The sequence below is a fragment of the Aphis gossypii genome, chromosome 3, assembly GCF_020184175.1.
Source record: "Aphis gossypii isolate Hap1 chromosome 3, ASM2018417v2, whole genome shotgun sequence".
NCBI lineage: Eukaryota > Metazoa > Arthropoda > Insecta > Hemiptera > Aphididae > Aphis > Aphis gossypii.
The window spans coordinates 13,519,959-13,546,400 of record NC_065532.1 but is presented as its reverse complement, the minus strand read 5'-3'; the positions used below and the strand labels follow the sequence as shown (position 1 = coordinate 13,546,400).

General features: G+C 28.1%; 2 protein-coding genes and 2 long non-coding RNA genes across 8 annotated transcripts in view; 2 read left to right on the top strand and 2 right to left on the bottom strand.

Annotated features, from left to right (window-relative positions):
* Window positions 1-2,839: 2,839 nt before the first annotated feature.
* On the bottom strand, window positions 2,840-17,532 carry LOC126551379 (uncharacterized). Its single transcript, XR_007605276.1, has 3 exons — window positions 16,870-17,532; window positions 4,543-4,709; window positions 2,840-3,273 (listed from the first exon to the last, which is right to left on the bottom strand). It is a non-coding gene; the product is annotated as an uncharacterized LOC126551379 (long non-coding RNA).
* LOC114130271 (protein obstructor-E-like) lies at window positions 4,061-20,058 on the top strand. Of its 2 annotated transcripts, none has more exons than XM_050204490.1 (7): window positions 4,061-4,324; window positions 16,034-16,111; window positions 16,181-16,238; window positions 17,539-17,675; window positions 17,866-18,060; window positions 19,047-19,236; window positions 19,790-20,058. In XM_050204490.1, the coding sequence occupies exons 1-7, from the start codon at window positions 4,087-4,089 to the stop codon at window positions 19,827-19,829; spliced, it is 936 nt and encodes a 311-aa protein (XP_050060447.1). In that variant the 5' UTR covers window positions 4,061-4,086; the 3' UTR covers window positions 19,830-20,058. The 2 variants fall into 2 exon arrangements, with proteins under 2 accessions (XP_050060447.1, XP_050060448.1); XM_050204491.1 differs by lacking the exon at window positions 4,061-4,324 and adding an exon at window positions 6,377-6,687.
* The window catches only part of LOC126551378 (uncharacterized), a 10,550-nt gene continuing 2,439 nt past the window's right edge, over window positions 18,332-26,442 (bottom strand). For 2 of the 4 annotated variants that reach the window (XR_007605273.1, XR_007605271.1), the window contains exons 2-4: window positions 23,974-24,098; window positions 23,372-23,571; window positions 20,520-20,652 (exon numbers count right to left, since the gene is read on the bottom strand). This is a non-coding gene — a long non-coding RNA (uncharacterized LOC126551378). Of the gene's footprint in view, window positions 18,513-20,519; window positions 20,653-23,371; window positions 23,572-23,762; window positions 23,864-23,973; window positions 24,099-26,442 lie in introns of those variants that run through there. The other 2 variants (XR_007605274.1, XR_007605275.1) reach the window with 2 other exon arrangements.
* Window positions 24,643-26,442, top strand: part of LOC114130295 (uncharacterized) — a 2,977-nt gene continuing 1,177 nt past the window's right edge. The window contains exons 1-2 of the mRNA XM_027995238.2: window positions 24,643-25,855; window positions 26,242-26,350. Of these exons, the coding sequence (XP_027851039.2) occupies window positions 25,188-25,855; window positions 26,242-26,350 (777 nt within the window). The 5' untranslated portion in view covers window positions 24,643-25,187. The remainder of the gene's footprint in view (window positions 25,856-26,241; window positions 26,351-26,442) is intronic.

The following is a 26,442-nucleotide window of genomic DNA, read 5'->3' as shown; positions in this document are numbered from 1 at the left end:
TATCTTGTTGCACATCATAAAATTATCAGAATACTCCACAAATAAAGATTTACCTATTTTATCAGCAATGAAGGAATATAAATTGCTTCTATTGATATACTTAAGAAAAATTACTTGATTTACGAATCGAGACTAAGTGCCAAATTTTTGAACAAGCAAAAGCTTTCTAATTTTATCCTTAATTGTTAGCTTTTTAATCTTTATTTACTTTTTCATAATTGAAATAATAAATACGACGTGTAAATGTCATGTAATTAAATAAATGAGTTATTTGGGAAAGGAACATCTCCAGAAATTCAAATTTTACAGGAGAGATAAAAAAAACTTTTTTATAGTTACTTATTATGTTCCCTTTTTGAAATAAATATAATAAAGATACACATACTGTTACTATAGAAACACATATAGTTCCTATATAGTAACTCGAAAAGAGAACATAATAATTAAGTTACACAAAATAAGTTTTGTGTCTCTTCTATACAATTTGAATTTCTACGTATATGTATTATATATTATAATATATTACAATAATTGTTTAAAGCGTATAGTTAAGCAATCACCCACTCACCTCAGAATGTGTATACTGTATATAGAATCGACGATGAATCAATTATAATTTTCTATATATAATATATGAGATATTACAACGGCTCAGTGCTTTGAACTGTCCTGCGGAGTTTGAAGTATAGATCACTGCATTCTAACTACTACTGACGTACTTAATCTTGAGACTCAAGTAGTTAAGATGGTTAAAATGCATCCAATAATAATAATAACCAATAGAAAAGTAGTATAGAAAGTCAGTAGCACACTTATTGGCTGTATGATGCGAAAACCCACGAAATGCCATGCCCAATGTTATTGTTTAGCAATCATTATTATTGTTATTCATTTAATGACGTTATAATATTATTATATAATATATTTCCAGGGTGTAATATTATTAATATTAATATGAGGAAAAAATCGTTTTTATTATCTATGAGTAATAAGTATATTTATGAGAATTTAAATACACCTTAAATTTGTGTTATTTTGCGTAAGTATAAGGTATGTATACTTTATATAGCATTGTATGATCAAAATAACTATAAAACAAAGAAATAGCCCCAAAATTTGCAAACGACTATTCACGAGGCTCCACCCTCGTGACGTGACCCTTCGCAGGTGACAGCTCGTATAATATTATATCTTTTTAATTAATATCCCTATGAATTATAATAACAAATCAACTATAGAGCTAACTGCAGACAAATACCACAAACTGAAATACTCCTATCAAATATTTCTTTTGAAATAGTAATCAAATATTTGTGAATGCATCATCTTAAAAAACTTATGATTTTCAAAAAAATATATAACCAATCACATTCTCAATCACGTAAAAACACAATTATTAATCAAGATAATTCAAGTTGCATTCCTATAATGTTAGAAACAAGCAAATTTCTGACAGCACTTTAAATTGGAATGATAATAATATTCCCTACCAAACTTGGCTACGAGATATCAAATCAAATACTAGAGGTCTAGAACACTCAATTAATACAAATAATAGATAATATACACTATATTATACCCAAGTACTAACTTAACTATTCAATTAACTTTTTTCATAAACGAATTTAAAACCCTTATCAACCCACTTATCGGTTTCATATTTAACAGCTGTCATTGATAAATTGATTTTTAAAAATTGTAACCAACCATAATATTATATATTCTCTTCTTTATAAAAATTATTATGAGACATAAATTGATTACCCAAAACAAAAGTTAACTTAACTTCAATATTTAATGTGTGGTAATAAAACAAAATAATAATTTCACGTTAATTACAGAAACCCATTTAACACTAACAAAAAAGATTTATTAAGAATAAAATTAAGATACTGTTCGTGACGGTTTCTCTATTTAAGTGTTCATTTCTTTATTCATATTCCTTCTTTTATTCTCAAATTTACTATATTATACAATATTTGTACAGAAAATATTTTTAATAACTAAAATATAATTTTATAATTTTATATTTTTCAATAACAAAATAAATAATTTGCATGTTGTTATTTAAAAATTATTTAGTTACCTAATCAAAAATTAAAAAAAATATTTATACTAAAAACAAGTACTGGGGCATCCTTGAAGGTTAGTTCAAATCGGGTAAGTTCTTAGAAAGTAGTAATACAAATATTTACATTTTCATTTATTTTTATAACCATATAGTTATGTTATGTTTTTTTTTTCGTAAAATAAATCCAATTATCGTGACTTTCAGAAATTACAAGCAATTATAAAATATAGAAATATTATATCCAAGTAAATTAATTATTTTTAATTTTATTCATAATTTTTTACACTGCGGTGAAATTATCAGGGTATTATTTTAGTTTCGTAAAATGAGATATGATTTACTTACTATTTCAAAACAAATTAGTTAAATGAGTTATTACAAAATGTTTAGACTTGAGTTATAAATAAAACAAGACATAATCAGCGTCGGATTATGGCGAAAATTATTCTTAGTTTTTCAAAAACAATTAAATTAATTTATGTTGTAAAGAAGAAAAATAATTTTCAAAGAAATAAGGCGGAAGAAGTGTCAATAATCTTAAAAGTATCCACTACATTGATTAAAAATATATTTTATAGAAACATATTTTCACGACGCTCAGAAGTAGAATAATATTTATTTTTACGTGTTTACCTTGATTTGTTTCAGTCTTTTATCCTATTAAATAAATATAACACGGTGATTATAGAAGTAAAATTTATTAAACATATAGTACAGAATTTAACTTGTGAATTTATTTATAGTTGCAAATTTTCAATTCCTTTGATTTTGATTTTCTTACAAAATCATTTCACAATAATTCTTCAAAAGATATCGCCATAATTTTTTTTTATATACAAAGGGAATTAATTTTGAAATATTTAAATTATTTAAATATACATGTATATATAAAAAAAACCAGAATCATAAACTTAACGACAAGGTGAAGTACTATAGACCAGATATATACCGGTTTCATATAATAATATGATCATCTTTGAGAATCACACAATGACTGGATCAGTCTGGTTGGCAATCTCGTTGGTTAATGGTTGGTATCGATTCGTTGAGTTTTCGTTTGTACAAAATAAATGTGTGTACCATAAGAAGCTGCCACGGGAGAATTTATTGTCTTTATTCATTTCGCACGGTATACGTACTACGTAGCATACAAACATTGGGATCTGTATACTTCTTAAAACACGAGGTTAACATACGTTTTACTGCAATATAATAGATCCATTAAAAACATAAAGGGAAAAACGTGGTATAAATATTCTAGAGGGTTTTCTTTTTTAATAATTTAACTTTATAACAAAACATGAAACATACACATACTTTCTACAGTTTCTCAATCAATAATACGAGATAAAAATTGTACTTAAAAATTTAGGTACCTAGGTCTTAGGTATAGAATTGTAAACACAAAAAACATAATACGAGTATTAAATTTATGTAACATTTAAATGTTTTTACAAGATTTATATTCGTGCATTGTATAGAAATTATTCAGTAACCAATTTTATTATTAATACGCTTATTAGTGAGTGTGTTGCCGTGTTAGCGCCAAAAGGCATACAAACACGATACAATCTAATTCTACAGGAAGTCGTCTATACACTGATACTTCATTCAATGTTTGAAACTCTGAGGTCCACATAATTAATAATTACTTTTAAATTTAGCAGGGTTAAGGATTTTAAAAACCACTACATATCGTGTCAATCCTTACGTTGTTAAAATGTATTGATTCGGATAAACTAAAAATATGTAAAATTGTAAGTCGTTAAAAATCAATAAAAAAATTATCAAGTACACATGTATCAGATTTACATGTTCTACTGCAATTGTGTTGTATTTATTTGTTTTTAAGTTCATTTTATATTTAAAATGTATTTTTACTGTCAGTGATCAAAATTTATCGATAAAAAATGCAGACCATTTGTTAGAATAATTTTATACTTATATAGTAATATATTGTTATAGGAATAAAGAAAAATGATAGACCAGCGATTAACGACGGTAACTGCAATGCTATGAAAAACTGGAAAATTAATTCAAACAATTGCATACACCATCGATGCTTTAATCGATCGACGATTGTAGGAACACATGGAAAACGGATATGCATCGCTTACACACGGCGACGTGACCGTGTGTTTTCGATTAAATTAAACGCACACGCCATACACTTGTTCCAAGAGAAAAGATCAGTCGACGATGAGCGGTGCTCGTCGACCTCGTGTCGAAACTTCCGATGTGTGGCGGCAACAGGTAAGATATGTATAATATATCCATCCGATAACGCACATTACGAAGAAAAAATATACATATATAATATATTGCAGTATAGTTACCTATTCGTTTTAAAATACGAGTTTTATTCGACTATAAGACGAATAAAGCATATACCCGACTCACAGGTAAATTATACCTATATCGATGTAACCATAGTAAAAAATTATAATAATATAATATAATATATTAAGTACCTACTTGTACCTGCACACAACATAGATATGAATATTACGTATTAAAACTCTGTCGCGGCGGCGGCGCGTCTGCCAACATGTTGTCGTCGACCTTGCCTTGACGACGACGACGACGACAACGACGACGACGGGTGTCGTGGCTGCCCCGAAGCCAATAAAAGAGGTGGCTGCAGAGACGAATAAAAATAATATTTGAATTATTATAACACATATTTTTATTATAACCATTAACCATATGATAAACCGAAAAAAAAAAAAAACAACGTCATCGAAAAATACCCATAAGACATGAATTTAAACTACAATTGTTTTTATCTTCGAATGTTCAAAAATATAATTATTATATTGCTTTTCAAGCACAAAATTCGTTTCATACATCAAAGAAAAATGAATCTGTTACTTTGTTTCTTTTTATTTTTAAGTGCTTTTTAAATATATTTGCACTGTTTCGTCGTATTCCATGATGAAAGAAATAGTTGCAGGTAAACAAACTTTAGTCTGCAGACGACAATACTAAAAAAATAACTTATTGTAGATTTGAAGATTTTATATTTATGGGTCAAATTTATCATTACAATAAAATATGTAAAAACTGTCTAGGGTTAATTTCAAAATAATTATCAGGCTAATAAAGAAGATGCATGCTTTACGTAAAAAATATTTTATGAACGATAAATACTATGCTATGATAAATATACATAATTATATATAATTTTAAACATCTTGCATTTTTAATTTTTTTGCGACATTTATAATGCATTTAATCGATGATGATAATAATAATATTAGGGGCTATACACGCGATGCAACTGTTGCAGTTCCACAATCCTCGCCACGACTACACGCCATAAATATAATATAGGTAATATGAATGCATAATATTATCTGAAATACTTTATGGATTACTACATACGTAAATACGTTATTATTATGTTATATTCAAGCAATACTACCTATCTTATAAGAATATACAGAGTGATTCGCCAATCGTATTCTTTAATAATGAAGTTTTTTTGAATTCTTGATTGTAATGTAATAGGTGACGAAATAGGAATAAAAACAGATTTCTTCCGCACTGTGATGATAACTAAATACAAATAATATTTGATAAATACATTATAATATAATGGATCAAATGAGGTATTCGCCCTCACCCTCGTCCTGCGCTTTACTAAAATTGTGTTTTGAGAAACCCCGGTCTATTACTGCCCTATTTTCGTAATCAATCTTGTAAATACTTCATGAGCGTATTTTTACACGCTTAGGTTTTTAACACATTTTAAGGAATATTCTGAAACAATACCGACTTCTGTTTTTATTTTCAAATAAAAATTGACTTTTTTTCCATAAATTAGCAGATGGCATTTTCAAAAATGTTAATGTATCTAAATTTAGGATTTGAACAAGTTATTTTGAGTTCTATAACTTTGAACACTAAGATAATAGATCCTGTTATATATTTAGATTTGAACGATATAGACCAATGGCTATGGTTATATTTTGAAATTCAAAGCAGGTAGGTAATCTATTACTATATTAGATATCATATTATTATAGCATCTAGTACTTTGAAAAAGTTGTCGGAGTAAACAAATTTGTTGGTTATCATTGGTTATCATTCGAAGAAAAAAATCTAAATATTCGAAAATATTGGTCTTCGATATTTCCGAAATTATAATTTAAATGAATTCATTGATAAAGAAAAAACTGGGTTGTGGACAAGCTTGGAAAATCACTCTGTATAATTATAGATGTTTATAAATTTATAATATATTATTGTATGTTGGTGTGTATATGCTCGGGCTAGATGGAAGAATGTTGTTCGGATCATCTCGCGCGGCGTTATGCAACTTCTGATAATGTTATGGCGGGCATTATAATATTATTATTATACATAATATAGTCGTGTGCGTATTATATATCTTACGCGGTCCTTCCTCGTCCCACCGCTGCAGCAGCAACACCGGCCCGAGACCGTCGCGGCGACGAGCACGCGCGATCGGTCCATGCAGTGCGTTTTTGTCGCTCGAACCGATTCGTCCGAATACGTTTAGCGCACATTATACGTTATTATTTTAGTTCGTGTTATGTTTCGCGTACTCGTCGTCGTCGCGGTGATCGCGGCCACGTCGGTCATTTATGCAGGTCAGTGCACGTATCACATTATTAAAATATTATAATAATATTATGTTCTGTCGTCTCTCAATACGACCGAGAAAGGCGTTTATTATGATATTATTAAAATATTTTACCTACGAGTTACAACGGACTGTTTTTACTACCACCGCTGTTTCATAGTACGCGACGGGGTGACTGATTTTTTTCCATCGTCTTCGGCGACGAAATTATTTTATAGAAAACCGGGCTTGAAATCGAAATAAGAATTTTTGAAATAAATTTTAATTTCACTTTTATAGACAATATTTCATATTTGTGATTTTTGATTTAAATTTAAAATAATTTATTGATCTTACAATTTTTATTTTGCCGCGCAATAATATACTGATCAATTTGTTAAATGATTTGTATTCAAAATCTCAACGTAATTTTTCTTTTTATTGATTTATGTAATACGCATCGCTTGTATTTGTTCGATTTCAATGTTGATATCTACTTGAAACCTAAACGAGAAACCTGTCGTCGTTGCGCGCGGTTATAAAACACACCAAACTAAATAACTAAATATTAATTACTACTTATTACCTACCGGCTACCGGTGAACAGTATCATAGAACTATTTGCTGTAATTTAATTTTAAATTTGAATAATTTTCTTTTTATGTTTTAAGTGTATGTGCATATAAAAATTCTAAAATGATTGGTATAAACTATAAACAACTATTTATTTATACTTGTTTTGATTACATTACAAATTTTAATGTCATTTAAAAAACAATCGATTTTGATACTACTTTTGATTTATTTAGACGATTTTTTAATTAAATGGCGGATACAGAGACCCGCGAAACGACTGCACGACATCGATCTCTCCAAGTGGCGATCGCGCGCATTTTAGTGCCTATTATAATATTTTAAAATAAAAACAATAACGCAATGGAACTTCGACAATGCTACAAAGACAACGGTGGTTCGTAATATTTTATTGTCTATATAACAGATGTGTATGCGTTTCGTAATAGGTCGAATCGCGTGATTCTGTAATATTTCGTATTAATTCCGTTTCGGCTGCAGCAGAACTGTAATTTTGCCGGATTACGTATTCGGTGGACGAATGGACGAGCGCAAAACACAAATCATGCGCGCGCGATGTTGTCGTGTACAACACCAAGGTAGCATCGTCCTCTTAAAACTACTTTATTTTTTCTGTTCACAAGATGCGTACAAACGCTCTCAAAGTATTTATCGATCCGATTAAACGATTTTTGCGACGATGTTCACACGCAAACGTGTATTATATATTATAACTGTATAATATTATAATATATTATACATATGTGTGTGTTCTCGAACGCGCGAAGAGTTTTTCGATTATTAAAACTTTCACATTCAGATTGTTCACATTATGTATATACATCATCTGTTCATCTATCAATTCGCGATCGGTTTGCGTGCGCCCATGCGGCGTTGTACGTTGTATTTATGTTTCGTTTCAACTGTACCGCGTAATAATAATATCATTTCCACGGACGACCCATATTATTATTTTTATCCTTATAAAACAATGCGCTGCACGACCTTCTCATCGAAAACAAATTTTTATAAAAAATCTGTTTTATTGCACTATTATAGGTCAAATGCAGGTTAATACGTAATTTTGTAAACACAATGCAACATTTTAATAACGGCACAATACATAATATAGAACACTGTTGATAAACGTTAAGTAATAATAATTGCATCGTATTTGCCGCGTTTGGTTGATGTGCATCGTTATTATAACATTTCAAAAAGATCCGCATGCGAGTATTCTCTAGCAGTCTAGCAATAACTATAAAATATAATTATACGTAATTTCTTAATATTGCGTAGGAAGCGTATAATAGGACATTAGGATTGAAATTGGACTTCTGAAACATTATAAATCGCGATTAGGTGATGCACTCCGGTTGTTTCGTGGGAGTCGTAGACAATATAAAATATTATAATCCATTATAGTTTTTCGTAATTTGCTTTCTTATAGACTGTACGATGGCCAACATTTGCATTCATGAGAGCTCAGTATGATTAAATACGTCATATTAAAATATGAGACGACATTGTTTAAATAAACAATTTCTTTTTCCGAACAAAAAGAAAATAAATTACACACATGGCTTGAAATAAATCATTCGTATAAAACTCTATTTGTCAAGGAAAGTCCATTGATTTCAAAATAAAATCTCAAAATGAATATTATAATAAATAAAATATTATTAATGATTCGATTAATCTTTAGGTACTATTTTAGCTACTATCAACATTTTCTGTTTAAAAAATCAAGGCAAAGTAAATAATAACAATATTAATCGAAATAAAAAAGTTTGAAAAAAATTATTATTTCTTTAATCTTACTCAATCTTTAAGTACTTATTTCAAATAAAAGTCAATCTCGAGAATAAATTGAATACAAATAGTGGATACCAATCAACAATAAATCACACTTTTTATATTTATTGAAAATCGATTGTTGTTATTCAGTACCTACATAAGTACTAAAAATCTCATAAGTATTTACACTTTCAATAGATATAGAAATTGTTAAACAACATAGAAAAATTACATTTATAGGTATACCGTATCAATACATGTCAATTTATCAAATGATTTACGTTGTTACTGACGAATAATAAGGATTGTAGGTGGAATAAAATCTTTGTTTGCTATAAAAATAAAAATTTTTTTTATATATCAAACAGATAAATAAGCCCTTACATGGAGTTAAAAAAATATGAAAACAATAATATGATCATTCTGATTCAAGGTTAAAACACAGATTTGGAAAAAAATTTTAGAGAAATTGAACGTATAACGAAATTTTCCTTAATCGGTATTTTATCATTCAAGCTTTTCAAAGCTTCCAGGCGTAGAATATAATGTATTATAATTTATTAGCCAAACGTGATTCTTCAATTTGCAAGGACAATATTTTATCGGATAATCGATATCGCCCAAGGACGAGGTCCTTCGAGATAATCATTAAAAGGCATCACTGGCCATTTGCCCAAAACCACGACTACGAGACATTCCGATCACAATATTATAAAACAAAACCTTAACCTTTAACTTTTAAAATCAGTTATAATTTTTCAAATGTGGCATAATTTTTCACTCGTCTGTATCACGCAACACGGAGATGAGACGTTTGATTGTTCCGACTGCTATATACGAACATTAGAATTAAATTATGAACACCTATTATATACGTAAAAATTATTATTAAATTTTTCCATATCACCTTTAGGAATAATATAATTGTCAGCATTAATTATTTCATTACATTATTCCGTCTTAGAATTTATATGTAAACCACAGCGCGTGGTGTGATCTCCTTCCGTGTATTATTATAATAATAAACTAAATTATATGGCATTATAATATCATTAGTCGGATCGAACGGTAATCATGATATTATTATACCCAATCCAGTGGAATTCCTCGTCAGCAAAATATTCATTTTTCATTCAGATAAGTTCGACGGTATACGTATCATGACTATCATTAAGTATTATTATTACTAACGACTCGACCTGTCTATATTATCGACTATTTACATTCAATGAACGCAATTTTCGACAATAATTTTTAACTTTATATTGTATAACATGTATGATGTATGTAATATGAGTCGCATTTATCAAGACAAAAGTCGTTTGATCAACATAGTAATAAATTATATATAAGTATTCTTTTTTCTTCGTGGAAAATTTTATAACTATGATTATAATATTATATAGAATGTATAGTAACGGTTTGACAATGATATCCACGATAACTTTCAGGATCGAAAGATTCATAATCGATAGACATTAGGCATAATATGATTACTTTATACAATCTTTTAAAAACAACGCTTACATTCATAATTACAAAATTATTAACGGTCGTTACAAGGTTACAACTTGAATGGTGCTAGTGTATGAATTAAAATCAAAAAAACAATAATATACAGAGGATTCATCAATCATGCTCACCATCCCTTTTAATTCTTCAATACATCAACACTGCAGTTTTTAAAAACTGATTTTTTTAAATTTTTTAGTTATATTTAAACTTTAAAGATTATTAAAAATATTTTCACTCTTGAAATTTTTTGTATTACTTTAAGAGTGTCCCGAAGAGATAAAAACTTATGATTTTAAACGATATAATTTACAGTTGGAAAAAAGTCTTTCAGCCGTAAATTATTTAGTGAATAATTTTTCTGAAAATGTTGACGAAACAAAATTAAAATTCAAACTAATAATATCTGAGTTATTTAACTTTATATAATACATTATTAATTAATATAATAGGTTTAGAATATATGGTGCTAGGTAGTTTAAAAATTTTAATAATTTATAATAATATATCAATATTAAAATATGTAATTTATAAAAATGATCAGTAAGTATATAATAAATACGAAATCCTTTAAATCTATTTTATAATTATGTAAAATCATTTTTAATGACTATAATCCTGAATATAATCATTTTAAAAATTGAAAAACTACTCGTTTGAATTTTAAATTAGGTACCTACATCAAAATGATCAAAATAATAATTTATTAAATCAATTAAAATAAAAAAGGGGGATTCATCTTTGAAAAACAGAAGTTTAGATCGCCTCTCCTTAAGTACTACAAAAAATCTAAAGAAAAAAACAATAGTTTTTTAGTATATTTAATAATTTCAAAAACCAGAATTTGAATAAATTCATTATTAAATAATAAAAGGGAGGGGAGCATGATTGGCAAATCGCCCAGTCCGTATATAGTTACGGGTGTCACAAGATGGGCTGGCCGTAAACAAATCTTATCCAACCCATCTACAAGATATATTTTATTCTTAAAATTATTATTTTTTTTTTATTATTTATTGACAGGTAAAATATGGTACGAACATTATGAGATTTTGATATCCCTAGAAAATTTCTCAAGTCCCTCATTGTAGATCCCTTAAAAAATGTTAGCTTATGATATCTAGTATGTAAATATGAAGTCATAAAAAAACCATTGTAGTGACAAAAAAACATTTTACACCGAGTAAGGTTCGCGGTCAAATCGTCAGCGCAAACGGCCCAACGAAAACAATCGTTCTAATCCCAAATACGCTTTCTTTTACTCGGGCAACGATGATAATCGGTCCCATACAGACGCCGTTTTTAAATCGCGTAAAGCACACGCACACGTATTGTTTGCACATGATTGCGAGTAGGTATATGTGCACGCGGCGCGGTCGTTATATAAGTGACTATATTATTAAATATGAAAAAACCGCGAGTTCATCCTCGCCTGAGCCGCCGCCGCTGCAGCGTGATTACCTCGGGCTGAAATCCCGACCCGACTTTAACCTCCGACACTCGTGTGCCTCGACGTCGCATCAACAGTCTCCCCTTTTAGCCGTCACCGCGGCTGTGTTTCCTAGCCAATCCCTCCCCAAATCGAAACACTACACGGAATCGTCTGGACGCCGTTGCGCAACGTTCCTCCGCGAACCTTTCGTGAATCTTCACGCAGCGGGCGCAATCCACGACCCCGTTCCGCCAGCGCAAATGTGTCTATTGTTAGTTCGGTCCGACCTGAGATGGATAATAAATTATAATAGTATTCGCATTACACCGACGGGCGCCTATATTATTTACATCCCACGCCACCGTTGTTGTGTATGTATTACTCACCACCTACAGCAGTCGGGTAATACCCGAGAGACGAAAGTCCGCGACAAAATTCCTCAAATGATTAATAAATTACTAGTCATCGAATTTCGTTATTTCATGTTCCAAAACACTAGTTCTGTGTTCCGATCCGTGTGTATAATTCAATAAATTATTACAATATATTCTTATACATATAGTTGTTAATAGTAAATATGAGCTGCGTATTTATATACCAGACAATAACGACTTTATGTGTATAACATATAGATACCACAAAAACTAGAGGGAGAAGTCACTTCTTTAGTGCTGTAGTATTTTCCAAAACGAATGTAACTTTCATTGAAAAATCGTAATTTTAAATTGATGTGATATGGAAATAATATGGATAGCTACTACACATTCTTCTACACATGTATTTATAAATGAATGTACTTATAAGTTATTATAGGGGCCTATGTACTACTGAATCAAATGGTACTAAATTTGGTACATATATTCTCTGAGATTCTAGGGGTGTTATTTGTTTCTTTTTTCAACTCACGTTTGAATTTTGTTTTGGTTCACGAAAGTTTAATTTTTTTATGCGTAGCAAGTTGCTATGCATCGGTTATAAAAAAAAAAAATATATATATATAGGCTAACTGACCAAGAAGGAATTTAGTTTTTAATAAAGTATAATAATATATTTTATTGTATTGTCTATTTTTCAAATTTACAACAAAAAGCAATGATCGTATGTCTGTGTAGAATTTAAAAATACTCCTCAAACTTATTTATGAAAATATCAAAGATTAGAGATAGGTATCAAAAAAAATTAGAGAGTAGTTTGAATCACGTTTAAAAATGTACCAAGCGCTATATTATATTCCTCAAAGGCGGATTACCATCTTAGCCGAATTAGTTCACAGAGTAAAGTACACCGATACCGACTTGCCCGTAAACTGAGGTATACCAAAACTGAAAATATACACCAATGTAGCTCCGTATTTTATTTTTGTTCATTTTTTTCTAGGGCGTTGTCGGGTCTATAGTTCTATACAATTAGTAATATTATAAAAATAAAATTCAGCTATCTAGTCGTAGTATAAATAAAAATATAAAATTTTATTTATTCAAAAGGGATATGTAATATATTTTTTATGAAACTAATAAATGTAATATCCACTGCAATTTCTTTTAAGCCATTTTGCAGTTCCCCAATGCAATAAATCGGAAATACTATATAATTATTCTGGAAAATTCGGCTCAACAAATTAATTTCACACAGTACATAATATTAGTTATAATAAAATACCAACTTATTACTCACCACTGGCCTGCACTTATGACATCGATAGTATACTACGATGGATTACAGATTTCATGAATCACGCACTTTAAAAAAAAAACACTAATACGAGTATTACTTAAAATGTTAATAGTTATTAAATTCGTGCTATGGTTTGCAATCCAGTTTAAATAGAAAACATTATAAATATATAATATATATAATGACATGTCAATTGCCTGCAACTTCAAGTAAATTGTTTAACCTTTTTGATCGTGTGCAAATAAGCGTAAAACAACGTTTCAGTTACACGAATTGTATTAAAAAAAAAAAAAATACTTTGCATCCTTTCATTTACGTCCTGAAGCTATTTCGTAGTTATGAATAAATCGTACAGCACGATTATTGTTCGCGTTTCTGACACATCCGAGATAATACCACCTAATTAATCAGTGAAATATAGCTTAATTAATCAAAACTTTACAAAACACGTAGGTACTACAAAAACTTAAACATAATATATAAGTATCGCTGATAATTATTAAAACTCTTAAAAAATAATAATAATAAAAATATACGCGTTCAGGCGTTCTTAAGATTTCTTAAACCAACTACCAATTAAGACCACAAAACGTTTGAAAAATGTTCTTTGAAAATTTAAATATAAATGCTGTACATTTGTGCCGTCTAAGTTAACTTTAAAGTCAAGGCTAAAAGTTCAAAGAGTTTACTCGTACTTTTTAAAAACTTAACCTAATAATATTAAAATAAGTATAGATATAATGTTTTAGTTTCAAATGTCATCACGACAAGGAAGTGACACGGCAATAATTATTAGTTCAACGTAAAAGGTTATTGTCAAGAGCTATAAAAACTTTGGCATTATAACGCTTCGTTTTACATAATAAATATATAATATATTATCAATAATCATAATATTACCACTATATATGTTCAATAATATAATACTAAATACCAACCTGTGTATACAAATACAACTATTGTAGATTGTAGCCCACAAATATTATTAACGCATAATATAATGACGCGTGCGTACTGCAATACGCCTATAATAATACTTCTAAACAGTGTATAAATAACGTACAAGCGATCATACTATAATTATTCATAATTCAAAACGCTCAAGTCTCCAGGTGGTCGGAGCGTGGTCGTCGGGCGACGCGTATTACCGTATTAACGATAAAAGAACCATAAATCGCTACCCGTTGCGTAATAATTAATAATAACGACATGTGTTTAAACCGATATAGTAATAATTATAATATTAGTATAATACACCGACTACGGATACGATGAATAACATATTATATTGCCGGATACAAATTTGTCCTCGCCTGCCCAAGTATTTGGACAGACGTTATAGTATTACTATTATCGATACCACCATGATTCAGACCTAGTTTTAAATATGTAATCTATATGATTTTAGTCTTGTCTCTTTGGTGTGAGTAAAATGGCGGTGATTCATTTCATTTTCAAAAATATTAGACATAAAATATTAAATCGATTATCCTATTGTTCTCTGTGTTATATGACTGTAGTATTTATTCAGTGTATTTAAAGTCACTATTTTTTTATTATTATTATAAATACTCTAAATTGCTTAGAAAATGTACAATTATTTTATTATTTTTGTAAGTGTTTTCTCAATATTAAAATAGGATGATCGGGTAGAATAGTTAATATAAATTTTATATGAAATATAATAATATACATTTTTAATTAATAGTATCACGTTCATCAACAATAATTTATTTTGTATACATTGATTAAGCAAAAGTAGTTTTTTTCTAGAACTACTTTATTATATACTTAATTCTATGATATACGACTAAATATATTAATCGTGGTAAATTTTAGATGTGAATAAGACCAGTGTTTTTATCAAATATCAGATATTATGATTTTAAGATGTCACACGGTACCAACAACACAACTTTTACTGCACAAGGATTATACTTTCTGATAATATTTTTTATCTAATTATTTACAATTGTTTTTTTTTTTTAATGAAATTCATTATTTTTATGTTTTAAATTAAGTGTTCGATTTATTCAATTAATTAAGTATAAATAACGCGAGTTCATTAAAGTCATAGACATTACTTTCTCGATTCGGGAACATTATTATAAAAAACACTTAAAATAGGTGCAGTCAGCCAAGTGTATTGGTGGGACTTCATCAGGGTGGAGTAGTGTAGTTATAGATCTTACATTATGTTTTGAAGGGAGTTATCACACACACACACACACATAAACGAAAAGGTCACGTACAGAGAAAAATATGAAAATATTTATTCTAGTCGATCCGTCAATAATTTATACTGCGCCCAAATCGTTTATTATAATATTATGGATAGACATTATCGTCAGATCGCATAATTTATTATACATATTATCATTTGCAGGTGGTGTAACGCGCAGAACGGTCAGAAGGCAGCGACAGTTTTTGGACAACGGCGGATACGATCGCGACGCTGCAACAAGTAAGTAGGCGACACGCCGCATAAAATTAATAGTCGGACAAATTTTTGTCTAATTTTTGACGTGTTCAGGTAGTAGCGTTTGTCCAGAAAGAAACGGACGGTACCCGTTGGGCAATCAGTGCGACAAGTGAGTTTTGACGTATGTCATTATGAGTAATAACATTATCGTGTTGGGAGAAAAAAATACGTAATAGATAACGTAGATACGTGTGCATACTGCATACTATTGTACAGAGATAACACCAATTTACGCGATGTAGCATAATCATGTGTGAATATGTGATAGTTTGAGTTTATTATTAAATAACCATACAATATACTTTGACGATAATTCAGAACATAGCTCGATCTATGTATGTGAAAAAAATAAAAGAGAATTTAATAAAGCATAAATATTAAAATTAATTCTTTTTTTTTTAGAATTTATACTCCACATTTTCAATATATCGTATCATTAAAATAAAATAATTGATGATACAGAGTTGATTTCTCATCGTATAGGTACTAATTTTTATTTGGTTTATGATTAATTGTATTTACAAACCTTTTAGTTTTTTTAGATATCTAATTTGAGGTTTCTCATTACAAAAGAACATTTTTTTTTTTCAATTAGTTGTGTATTTTACAATTATTTTTGTATAATTTTTTTAATTTTTTCTCTATTTTAAATTATATCACACATTCTTTATTTCATTTTAATTAGTAGAATATTTTTCTGAGAATTTAAAACTAGTAGCTAATTAGTTATAAGTACTTACGTAAAGGTTAGATGAACGGAGTTTTGGATCAATGTTTTTCTGTGTACCTAACCTGTGCCACTCAACTCCACTCGGCACTCATCTACATTTTTGTTACTAATTAATTAATTTTTCTCTTTTTTCAAAATTTGATTTTTACATACATTACTTTGTATATATATATTCTGTTAAAGTCACTTTTGTTTCTGTAACCAATAGCAATCATATAAATGAATGCAAAAAAATTTGATTTTCATAAGCCATTTATAATTTATATGGATTGTAAAAGAAAACTATAACATTTCACAAATTTCGAGTTATCAAAATGTTATGTTAATTGGTTCAATAGTGTCCAAGCCTATAGTTCTAGGTAACCTATAGGTATAACTTGGAAAATCATAGAAATAAAAAAAAGTAAAAATATAGTTTTGTGACAAATTTAAATTATTTAAAAATATATTTACAAAAACATAAAAACTTACAAGAGTCATTCTGTATATTTGAGCATAAGTAAATATAATGTAAAAGAAAGTAATTGTAAAAAATCTTTGTACCTACATATTATTCTTTCAAAATCACCTCTTTCTTTATTACATCTTAATGTCATCATTTTCACCTGCTGTAATAATTTCTACAATATTTTTTTTTTAAATAATTCTATTGAAATAAAATGTATGTTGTACCTATTAGATATTTACAATGCGAAAATGGCGTACCTGCAGAAAAATTATGCCCCGACGGACTGTTTTTCAATTCTAAGTCATCGATATTCTCTTACCCGTGCCAATATCCACCAGAAGTAGATTGTGAAGGAAGAACCCAATTGCGTGAGTTTTATTTTTAAACTATTAACTTGTTTATGATTCCCATTTACAGTATAAGGATAATGAATCATGATTTTAAATTATTTCAAAGTTTCAAATTTGATAGAAATGAGGGTTATACATTATTTTATCTATTAAAATTCAGCTATAAGTAATGTTTTAAAACTAAAATATTTGCTTAATATCCATACAGAACCACCGCAATCCACCAGCGACTGTCCAAGACAGTTTGGTTACTTTCGACTGGGTGACGAGACAAAATGTGGTCAATTTCTGAATTGCGTAAACGGCATAGGATACAAATTTGATTGTCCAGAAGGATTGGCATTCAATGAGTTGACGTTTAGATGTGACTGGCCGGATCAGGTAGACACATGTGATGCAGAAGGTAAACTAATAATTATAATAATTTTAATTTTATATTATAAAATATACATGTTATATTAGCTACAATATAAAATATAATACAATAAGTAAAAACTAAAACCTAAATCAAAAGCTAAACTAATACGAATAGTGAAAACTGCAGACACCTACACACATAGTATGATATATTTTTTATACATGTTGATATTACAATGAATAGTGTACAAATTGATTGATATTATTATGTACAATGCGCATCAATGAGAATCACATTTATAAATCCAATTCCTCATTCATGTACATTCGGCGAGTGTTATTAGTATTCATAAATCTAATTAACTATTGAATATTTGAACTGAATACACGTATACGTATTATCGAGATTGAAGTGAACAATCATAAAACATTCATAAATTGACGATCTCTGGACTCTGGTTCCGATCTGTTATTGTAAATACCAAATACAGGACCAATCTATAATACAATTAATCTTCATTAACAGTTTTATGTTAAATACAGCAATATAGTATAATGAGACAAACATTGATTATTTACCTAGTTATTATACTGCACTGTGAAGTTTGAATACCTACCTATAACTTATAAATTTAATATATTGTATTCGTTATTGACTACAACAAATTTAATAACGAAGACTCAAATCCAAAATTACAGTAGCAATGACTTTTTCTAGTTATAGTACCTACTACGTGTCAATTATGCACGAATAAAAAAATTAAAAAAAAAAAATCATTAAAAATTCCATATAATATCGTATTTGAAATATAAATTACATAACAAAAATCACGATATGTTATGAAACTATTTCGTGTTCAGTCAAATCTATATAATCATCATAAATATATATATATATTATATATCATTTAAAATTTAAATTATATTTGTTTGCACAACAACTACACAATATTTAATACTATAATAATATATTTGTAACCAAAAATGTGTAAAAATCAAAGAATTAATTAATTTCTATATTATAATTTACAGCATTTCTTGGATTCAGATGCCCGCCAGAAGAGAACCCGCTAGAAGGTCACAAGCTCTATCCTAACTCTATGGATTGTCAAAAATTTTATCTTTGCGTTAGCGGTAGGCCTAGATTATACAATTGTGGAACAGGACTAGGATTCAATGAACTTATCGGTGCTTGCGACATCAGGGAAAACGTAACGTCGTGGTAAATAATATAAATCTATAAATTTGTTTTATCATATTTTTATTTGCAAAATTAAATTAAAAATTTTTACGCACCTTCAAATAATTTGTATGGAATTACATGTAACATATTTTAACGCAATAAGTTATTCTCATACTTATGTTTCAAAATTTAAATAATTAAGTGAAATGAAGTTGAAATTGAATAATTTAAAAATAATTTAGATAAATACAAAACTTAATACAAAACTACTTTAATGGATGAAATTATATTTTTGGATTTTAACTTATAAAATTAATTTGTATTAATTTTGACGATATGACCATATGAAGCTAGACAAATGTACGAATATTTACAAAAGAAAAGAAAATAATTACTAAAACTAAATTGCTTAGTAAAATATATATAATATATTTATTAGTATTATACCTACAATGACGTTATATAAAAACATATTATTATTTTGTATGATCACGTGATTACCATAGTCACAACACCTATAATAACCACTATGGATTTTTATGAACATGAGTATGTGAATCAAAATAAATTTGAATTATTTGTGTTTTTACAGTTACTCCAGGACACCAGATAATTTTGTTCGACTAGGATGATATTTAAAAAACGAATGGACAACTATTATATGAGTATTAATGGAAGTTACCTTTTATTTCGACTTATCTCTGTCGGATAAACACACACGCATGTAACTATAACTAATGTGTAATAAGCTGTAATGTGACTATAATAATACTTTATTTTATTTTATCATTGTTGTAATAAATTAAGCTTTAAACATTATACATTTATATGTGCCAATAAAATATTTCGTTAAAACTTAAATTCTCTTTAGTTTATGATTTCTTTTAAAAATAACCAATTCGTCGTGTTATTATACATTTAATGTTTATAAAAAAATAAAATGTATAAATATGAAACATAAGTATTGTTTGTTGTTATATTTAATATTAAATATTTTTTTTTTATATATATGTCAATAATAATGAATATGTATTATTCTATGATTAATGTGATATAATTCAAGACAATTTACTCGAATGTGTAATATATATTTTATACGTTAACAATAAAATGGTTAGTACCATTGGTATTTTATTTTATGCGTTAGTTTGAAAAATATTAAGATGATGTAATCGTTCAACATCAGTTCTGATACTCGTACATATAAATTCAATAATACAATGTAAATATTAAAATATGTTATTATAAAACACAATATATATTAATATAATAAAATAGTATATGTTTTAGTATTTTATCTCGACAATTATTGTTTTAAGACTCGCATTTATAGGTTATAAAATATATTTTTCGCCGTATCGCCTTAATTCTCAGGTGGTCGTCCATCCAAACGCAAATAAACGAAGTAGCAGCTTAACGATGTACCAGCTGACGACCAGAATGTCCACTCTAACACTTCAAACAAAAATAACACGAACTTTGAGTTAACGGTTTTATCGCCAGTACTTACACTATTTTGAACAAAAGGTTACAATATACCTCGCCACTCGCTAGTGTGCGATGTGTCACGCATTATCGGGTTAGTCTAACCTTACTTTTGAATAATAAGGGTTGGGAAGTTATCATAGTAACTTATATTTATAATAGGTACAAATTTATAATGTACCTATTTATTTTTATTTTATTCTATATAAGCTTTATTATAACTATAATATCAATTTTTATTTTTATATAAAATAACTTATATATGTTAAACCTATTAATGATATTGTGTTTATTTTATTAAAATAATTCATAAAACAACTTTTTACTTTTAAGTTAAATTAATAAAATAACTATTTATAAGTATTGTTATATTTTTACTTCAATGTTTTTAACTCAAATTAATTGTAAAAATAATGTTGTGCAGTGCGCACTTCCTGAAACAATACAGAAAAAACGATTTAATGAAAACGAGAGCTCATCAGAAACCATTGGACATTATAATAAAAATAATTAAAACTTGTGGTTAATCACTTTCAAATCCTATCCAATTTACAATATTAAAAACTGAAAAGACAACTAATAAGAAAATAAGAAAATACATAGCCTTAACTAACAGCTGTTACACTTATATAGCGTAGGTAAATAATAATGGTTAATAAATATTGTTTTCACAGATACTTATTAAACGTTCCAGGATGGCATATCCTGTTCAAAATCTGTCTTAAAACTTCGTTTGCGATCCACATAAATATTAACACTATCCATATCGATTTATATGGGGCTACATTTTTAAATACCATCTCTAAAATAATATACAGTCAGTAATATTTTCAACTGTATACCTATGACTCTAGTCTAAGCATGTCAAACACGCAGATCCAGCCACATTGAAAAAGTCAAATGCGACCCAAATAAAAAAATAATAACAATAAACGTATTATAATGCATTTTTAATTATATTTTTTATAAGTTACAAATTTTGTTAACTATTATCTCAAAATATTTTTATATTATGTAATGTATATTGTTTATACATATATATATAGGTATATTCTTATAATACTATCGATAAAAAGTAAAAACCGATAATTGATAGTTATCGTAAATACTGTACTTTATTCTACATACCTTTTTCAATATTTATCTAGTTTTTAGTATTTCGTCAAACCTCCATGCGTTCGAACGTATATTTTATTTCGTGTTAATTGTTAGGTGCGTAGAGAAATTTATAAATTTATAACTAAATAATTATGCCTCTATCAAAGTCAAGTAGATAGCGGTAAACGAAAAATTACCGATGAAAATCGAATTTTATGAAAAATATCTAGGAAAAAAAATGTATTCCTATTTTTAATTTTATATGAAAAGTATAAAAATATTTGAATATTCGTAATAAATAATATTTTTTTTTCGTGAATCACAACATTTTTTTATACAGACGTTTCGGCTCAAGTATTTCTTTGAGTTTGACATGCCTATAAACCCTAACTATAGTAAGTATAGCTGATTTGTATGGTATAGATAATTGATATACTGAGAATGTATAATAAAAAGATAATCTGTCCAGTTTAATAATACTGGTGTTTATGTTGAGATATATTATTGACTATTTTATACCGACAAGTTTTTCACTGTTACTTACCACTAACTGACGAGATTTAAATGTTAAACTTGTATTTATAAAATATATTATACCAATAAAATGTTTCTATTTATATCTGAATAATGGATACAAAGATTTATTGCTATTAAATCAATAATTGACAAATTCATTTTTACTTCCGTATTTTATTTATATTATATTTAATAAATATATTTTAATTTTAATTTTAATATTTTATTCAAGGTGATATATTATAGTATAATAACTCAATTATGGTAAGATTTCTAAGCCATTGATGCTACAACTTGATAATAAATATTAATTTATTGATATACAAATTTATAAGTATGGTTTTTTTTTTAATTTTATTATGAATTAAGTGGTAACTGGCGATAGGTTTCCAATCTATTCGAGACGATATGTTGAATGGAATATCCTTGATAAAGCGAGACTTTAATGAAAATATAATTAGAGCTGTGAAGGACTGCGGAACAAATGATTTGGGTACTAGCTGGTGGATGTATTCTAAATTAAAAGTTTTTATCAAATAATGGGTTATTTTTTATTATTATTTTTTATTTCATAAGCTGTCGCATGAATATTTTTATTTCGATTATGTATACAATGCTTTATAAACATTAATAATATTTATACAGTACCTACACAAGTTTAAATGTATTCATTTGACATTTGACATTTGTATTAATTAATAATTTTCCATTTTTCATTTTTATTTCAATAATTTATACAAGGATTTAGTGGCGTGAGTGCGTGATAAAGAAATTATCCCGGCTGCCTTATAGTTTTTTATAAGAATGGTGATGAGCGGTAATGGCAAACGGATAATTATTTAGTACTCATTGCGATAAGTATAGGTACTAAATAGTAAATGTCTCTATTAAGTTTTGGGTGAGTGTCTTTGGTTGATGGAATACTATGGAAAACTTTTTTTTTCAAAATAATGCTATACAATAAGTAATTGTAATGAATACAATTTTATTATACCGAAAAATTCAATAATATTATGTAATTTTTTTATACTAAATAAAATTTAGGTTCTAATAATAATGTCAGTCATATACTCACAAGCACATCTATAAACTGTTATGCAGGAATCCAGCACTAGCAAAGCGAGCCTATTACGTCTATCAGCATCTGTCCTGGATCTGCTCTCAACATACGTTTGATCTCGCATACTTCAATTTATTAAGGATCCATGGCTTGTGTTGATAGTTACATCTTTTCAGGTCAGGAAAGCAAGAGGTTCGTGATATGTCCCTAAAATGCTAAATAAATTGTCTAGTGAATTTTTTTTTCTACGCTCCATATCTTATTGATAAGTGATAACCAAGAGTATACGTGTGATTGCAATTATGATGAGAATCAAGTTATATATAATATTATTAAAATATTTATAATATACTCAATGCTTTATTAATACTACTTCTAGCTGGATATATATTTTTTCTTGATTTACCATGAATTACTGATGGTTGTATAAATACTATATTATAATTATATAATATTTTAATAAATATTCGATGACAATGTCACACAGCTCGAAATGATTGATCGTATCTATTATAATATATAAGCATTGGATTAAAATTTAACACATTACAACTTAATGTATACGTTATTATTATTGATCACTCGTAACTCGTAAGTCATAATAATTGAATACTTACGATTAGTAAATCCCCGGATCGTACTGACATACTGATCATATTCCCGATAATGAGTATTAAAGAAAAGACTTTTAAACGGTGTTTACTTGGATGAAATAATTAAAAATTGATAAGATTGCTAATTGCTATAAAAAAAAAGTAAAAGTCAAGTATTAATAAAATTATTATTGTTCTACAACTCTTGACCAAAGTATATTTGTATTAGTAATTATTTTATAATTTCTTTTTGTCACATTTTATATTAAATTTATAATGCAAGTAAAATAAGTATTATTATCTTTTTGTGTAGATATTTTCATTATTTCCTGTAATCAGAAAACTATAATCATCTACAGATTACATCCTCAATAATTGAACCTCTTTTTTTTTCTTGAAATTGACACCACTGGTTATATTATAATGTAGATATTATATATTATTTTTTTTTTTTAATGATATAGGATATAAACACTACTTAAGTATTGACCAAAGCCCCGAGGTTAGTTTATTATTCTTTGTTGATATTATTTATTAGCATGTCGATAAAAATTTAAAATAAATAAACAATATTATGATACCTCCCTTGGAGGCCAGTATAATACAAAAACAAAAACATATATACTATAAAGTAAATAATATATTAATAAGTGAGGTTGTTGCATGTTAGTACCAATTCTATTAATGTAATAGATGGTAGGTAGCAGGACCTAAAATTAGCACACACTATATGCAGTAGCTAATATTAAATGTGCAGTAGCAAATTTAAAAGTGTGCATTATTTTTTGTACTCTATCTGAAGTTATTTTGTTTTTAATTTTAAAATGTTCAGTTATATAGGTGTCAACTATCAAAGACTTTTAAAGAAAAATGTCTTAGATTGTATTTATTATAACTAACTATTAATAAATACCAAAAACAATTATGCTACGAAGTTATATGTGACATGTGTACTACTAAGTCTATGTTTATTATTTAAAAATATTTTGTAGTATGGAATTATAGGTGTGCAGTAGTAAAACACCCTAATTTTAGGCCCTGGTAGGTAGTTCATTTTACATAATTAATTACTACATAATTAAATGTGAACCTTTGGACTAGTTGTGGCCTATAATTATAAAATATTTTATATATTTTTACATGTCAATATTAATTTATACACACCATGTCGGCGTTAAGTTGTAAACCGAAAAAAATTATCACACTCAGTAGGTTAAAGGTGACACCACTGACACGATATGGAGCACATAGTTGACATGTTTTTGAAAAAGACGGGATGCAACGACGACCGCAGTTATGACACAATGTGTCAGGTATTTTTTATCTACTTTGAGTTAGCCATCACTCTGTTCTTTGCCGTGTCGAGTTGCCTGTCGATCGTCAACTCGACGGAAGGCCTATCGGTTCGCCTTTACGGACTATTATGCTTCCTTATCGAGAGTCACATTTTTTTTTTCATAGCCGTCCGGTTATACTATCTGCCACAATTTCGCGATATGTACCAGCGTACGCTGAAAATGGGTATCCCGGAAAACTTTAGACAGAGAATCGCAATGGTAATCAAACATCACTTTATCATATCGAACGTGTTTGTGTCAGTTTCTATGTTGTACACGATTTCAATGGATTGGGTGCAGATGGGCGATCCGTTCACGTTCCCCTTCATAGACGTGTTGCCGATAAAAACGACAAACTTGACTATTTACGTGTGCAAATATATATTATACACTTTGCCCGTGTACATTGCACACTTCGAAACCTGTTTCTTGAATGTGACGTTTATGTATTCGACGGGCGTCATGAAGAGATATTTTCAAATACTCGACGGACAGGTCGAAGAAGCTATGGTAAACAAGGATGAGCAGCAATTAAAAATCGCAATTAAACACCATCAAGAGGTGTTGAAGTGAGTTGTGTTCAATGCACGTATATTTGTTTTTAAGGTACATTTGATGACAAATAACTTAAAATTTCTGTCGGAAAAAGAAAAATATTTAAAAAGAATAATATTTTTCTGTTTATTCAAATTTAGCCATTTAATAATTATATGGTATCATTACATCAGACGTCTATCACATCGACATATACCTACTTTTATACATACTCGTATTTAATAATGACTTATGAATTTATAATAATACCTATAATAACCTGTAATAACTAAAACCTATAATAATCATACAAATAATATTGCCCACATACACTAAAGCGTAAAATGATAAATGACTAAAACATAAAAAGCTTTTATAATATCTGAAATTATTACTATTTATCTATTTACTGTATTTTTAGATTTTTCAATGATATGAAGACGGCATATGAGAAACCAATATTAATGACAATAGAATTTTGTGGATTATATGTTGGTTTGACTAGTTATTTCAGTATTTTAGTCATACAGGTGTGTAGTAGTAATATATTTGATTAATTTTATTAATAGTATTTCATAAAAATTCAACCCTGTGAATTTACAGTGCACACTTTTTATTCAAT